Genomic DNA, 2,576 nt, shown 5'->3' with positions numbered 1-2,576 from the left:
AATTGCATTTTTAGCTTTAAAATTACGAAAAAATCACGTTTGGAGGTACATGGTATAAATTTACTAGTGCAAATTGCATAACAAAAGAAACAAGGACTACTCGGGTGGTTAGCACTATGGTGGTGAAGACATCCCATCCCACCAGAGTTCAAACCCCATCTAGGCGAATTTCTAGTCACTCACCTCTTTTCTTTGAAAAAAGTGTGTGCCCCTCCTCCGCTGGTTTAAAAGAAAAATATAAAAATTGCATAAAAATTATGATAATCTGCGAACAATCCAAAAAACAATTATCACAACATCTTTCACATTTGTATTAAGTTCATATCAATTAATTTTGAACTTAGTATGCAACTCAATTATTTTGTGATTTTCGTACATATCACCAACACAAGTGCTAAACATATTTAAGTTACAAAACCAGTATCCCTTTTCTATGTGATTATAGTTTTCATAATTTTGTCATGGAGTAGATCTGCTCTCTTAAACCAGCGAAAAAATCTCCCTACATCAAAGTATTCAACCCCACACGTACGCACTGTGTGGTGGCGAGTAAGAATACAAAATGGTTGCAAGCCATCACCTTGTCTCGTAGGGCTCGGGCCGCGGCCGTCGGATATACAAGAAGTTGCAGCTCGTCGGCAAATTCGTCGGCATGCAAACGCCCACGTCATCTACGGCGCCACCGGCAGCCTGAGGGCGCGGGTGTGCAACTTCCTCAGCGCGTCTCCGAACCTGTCCAAATCGAGGCTCACGTTCTGGCCGCTGAGGTACATCTGTTTCACGAGGTCCCACCCCTTCCCTTGCTTCGCCCTCTCCGGATCGGCCACCACCACGTCGTCGGCGGCATACCTCCGGCTCAGCGAGCTCTCCTTCGCCACCACGTCGTACTGCTCGTAGTGGACCTCCATCATGCCACACGCCGCCGCGTAGCAACCCCGCGCGATCGGCGTTACCCCGAGCGGGGCCACCTGGAGCAACGCGGCCCTGCCCGGGCGGAGGAACAGGAGCTTGGTCAGGTCGGCGCCATGTACGCCGGCCAGCACGTCGCACGCGCTCACCGCCGCGTACTCCGACGACAACGGTGCGCCGGTCGCCGTCTCGAGGATCGACACGTCGTACCCCACCGACGTCGCGAGCCGCGCCACCGCCGCCTCGTTCTCGATCACCCGCGTACCCTTCCGCGAGAAGATCCCAAGCCTCGGACGCCGCTGCTGCTGGGGCGGTGTGGCGTGCTCCGGCGTGTTGTCCTCGTTGTATGCGCGCGAGAGGAAGCTGTGGAAGTCGACGAGTGTCCGGTTGTCCCGTGTCCTCGCGGGGTCGACGGCGAGGACGCCGTGGAAGCGTGTCCCAACGATCGCACCAGCTGGGAAGCAGTGCGTCCGCTTGTCGTGGAGGATGTCGATGACGTGGTGGTCCGAGAGGCCTGAGACGAGCTCCCGGAACGTGCCGGCCCACCACGGGTTGTACGCGAGGACGGCGACAACGACGCGGCGGCGGAGGTGCTGCACCGTCAGCCACGCCGGCAGGAACGCGTCGTTGAAGGCGTGGAACAGGTTGCCCGTGTACCCGCCCGCCGTCATCACCAGCGCCGGCGCGTCGTGGACCACGTCGCACCGGTGCTTCTCGGACGACGCCGCCTCCTCTGGCCGGGCGGGACGGAGCCGCACCTCGTGGATCCTCTCCATCAGGTGCCGCTCCCACTTGCGCGTGTAGGGCCGGATCCGCTCCTCCTTGTCGTGCACGCTGGCGTTGGGCGTGGCGTGCGGCGGCGGGAAGAGCAGGAACGAGAGCGAGGCGGCGTCCGTGCGCACGTCGCCGGACATGAAGCAGACGTCGGTGTTGAAGTCGGAGCGGTCGCAACATATGCCGTGGCTGGGCATCGACGCGCACGGGGAATTCACCTGATTGTCGAGAACCAGCGCGTCTTCCACCCCGTTGGCGCCGCCACCGCCGACGCCTCGTACTTGTTCTTCTGCTACTCTACCCAACGGAGACGGCCGCGGCTTGAAGAAGTCGACGCCGGCGACGGAAGTGAAAGAAGGCGCCAGGAACCGCGGGGCGTAGACGAGCGCGCACATGACGACGGAAAGGAGGAAGAAGAAGTGGACGAACCCCGGCCACCTAATGGGCTTCTTGCCACCGCCGCTCCCATCCTCCACCGCGGTGTGGACGCCGAGGCTCTTCGTTGTGTCGGGGAGCGTGGAGGCCATGAGGCTTGCCACCGGTGAAGAAATGGAAATGTTCGGGGCGCGGTCGGCCTTGTCGCTTCCGCGACGATATGGTTATATAGGCCGGCGACCGAGACGAGTGGTAGACGCCGGCGGTCTGTGCATTGATGAGCGTGCGGAAATTCCTTGTCAGGAGGCGACCCACTTCTCATTCTGTTTGGCTTGCGTCAGTTTCTTCTGTCCTGTTCACAGATGTCCCTGGATTCGGCATCTATCTGCAGCTATCTTCCAACAATTTCTCGGCTAGCTCCGCTTGCAACAATTTCTGCAGACGCTCAACACAATCCCTACACGTATATATCGTCTAGAGTTCCAAACTATGTGCTGCGTGCTAGTCTGCTAGAGTAA

The 2,576-nt window shown here is 57.9% G+C and overlaps 1 protein-coding gene across 1 annotated transcript; it reads right to left on the bottom strand.

Moving 5' to 3' along the window:
- Nucleotides 1–563: 563 nt before the first annotated feature.
- On the bottom strand, nucleotides 564–2,210 carry LOC124659500 (xylan glycosyltransferase MUCI21-like). The gene has a single exon (XM_047197370.1). It carries the CDS (start codon nucleotides 2,208–2,210, stop codon nucleotides 672–674), a length of 1,539 nt encoding a protein of 512 aa, XP_047053326.1. The 3' UTR covers nucleotides 564–671.
- Between the last annotated feature and the right edge of the window lie 366 nt (nucleotides 2,211–2,576).

The sequence above is a fragment of the Lolium rigidum genome, chromosome 6 (assembly GCF_022539505.1).
Source record: "Lolium rigidum isolate FL_2022 chromosome 6, APGP_CSIRO_Lrig_0.1, whole genome shotgun sequence".
Taxonomy (NCBI): Eukaryota; Viridiplantae; Streptophyta; class Magnoliopsida; order Poales; family Poaceae; genus Lolium; species Lolium rigidum.
The sequence above is the reverse complement of the archived record's forward strand: the minus strand, read 5'-3'. Positions and strand labels throughout refer to the sequence as shown.

Coding starts and splice junctions, on each gene's coding strand:
- LOC124659500 (XM_047197370.1), bottom strand. CDS start 2,210: ATGGCCTCCACGCTCCCCGACACAACGAAGAGCCTCGGCGTCCACACC.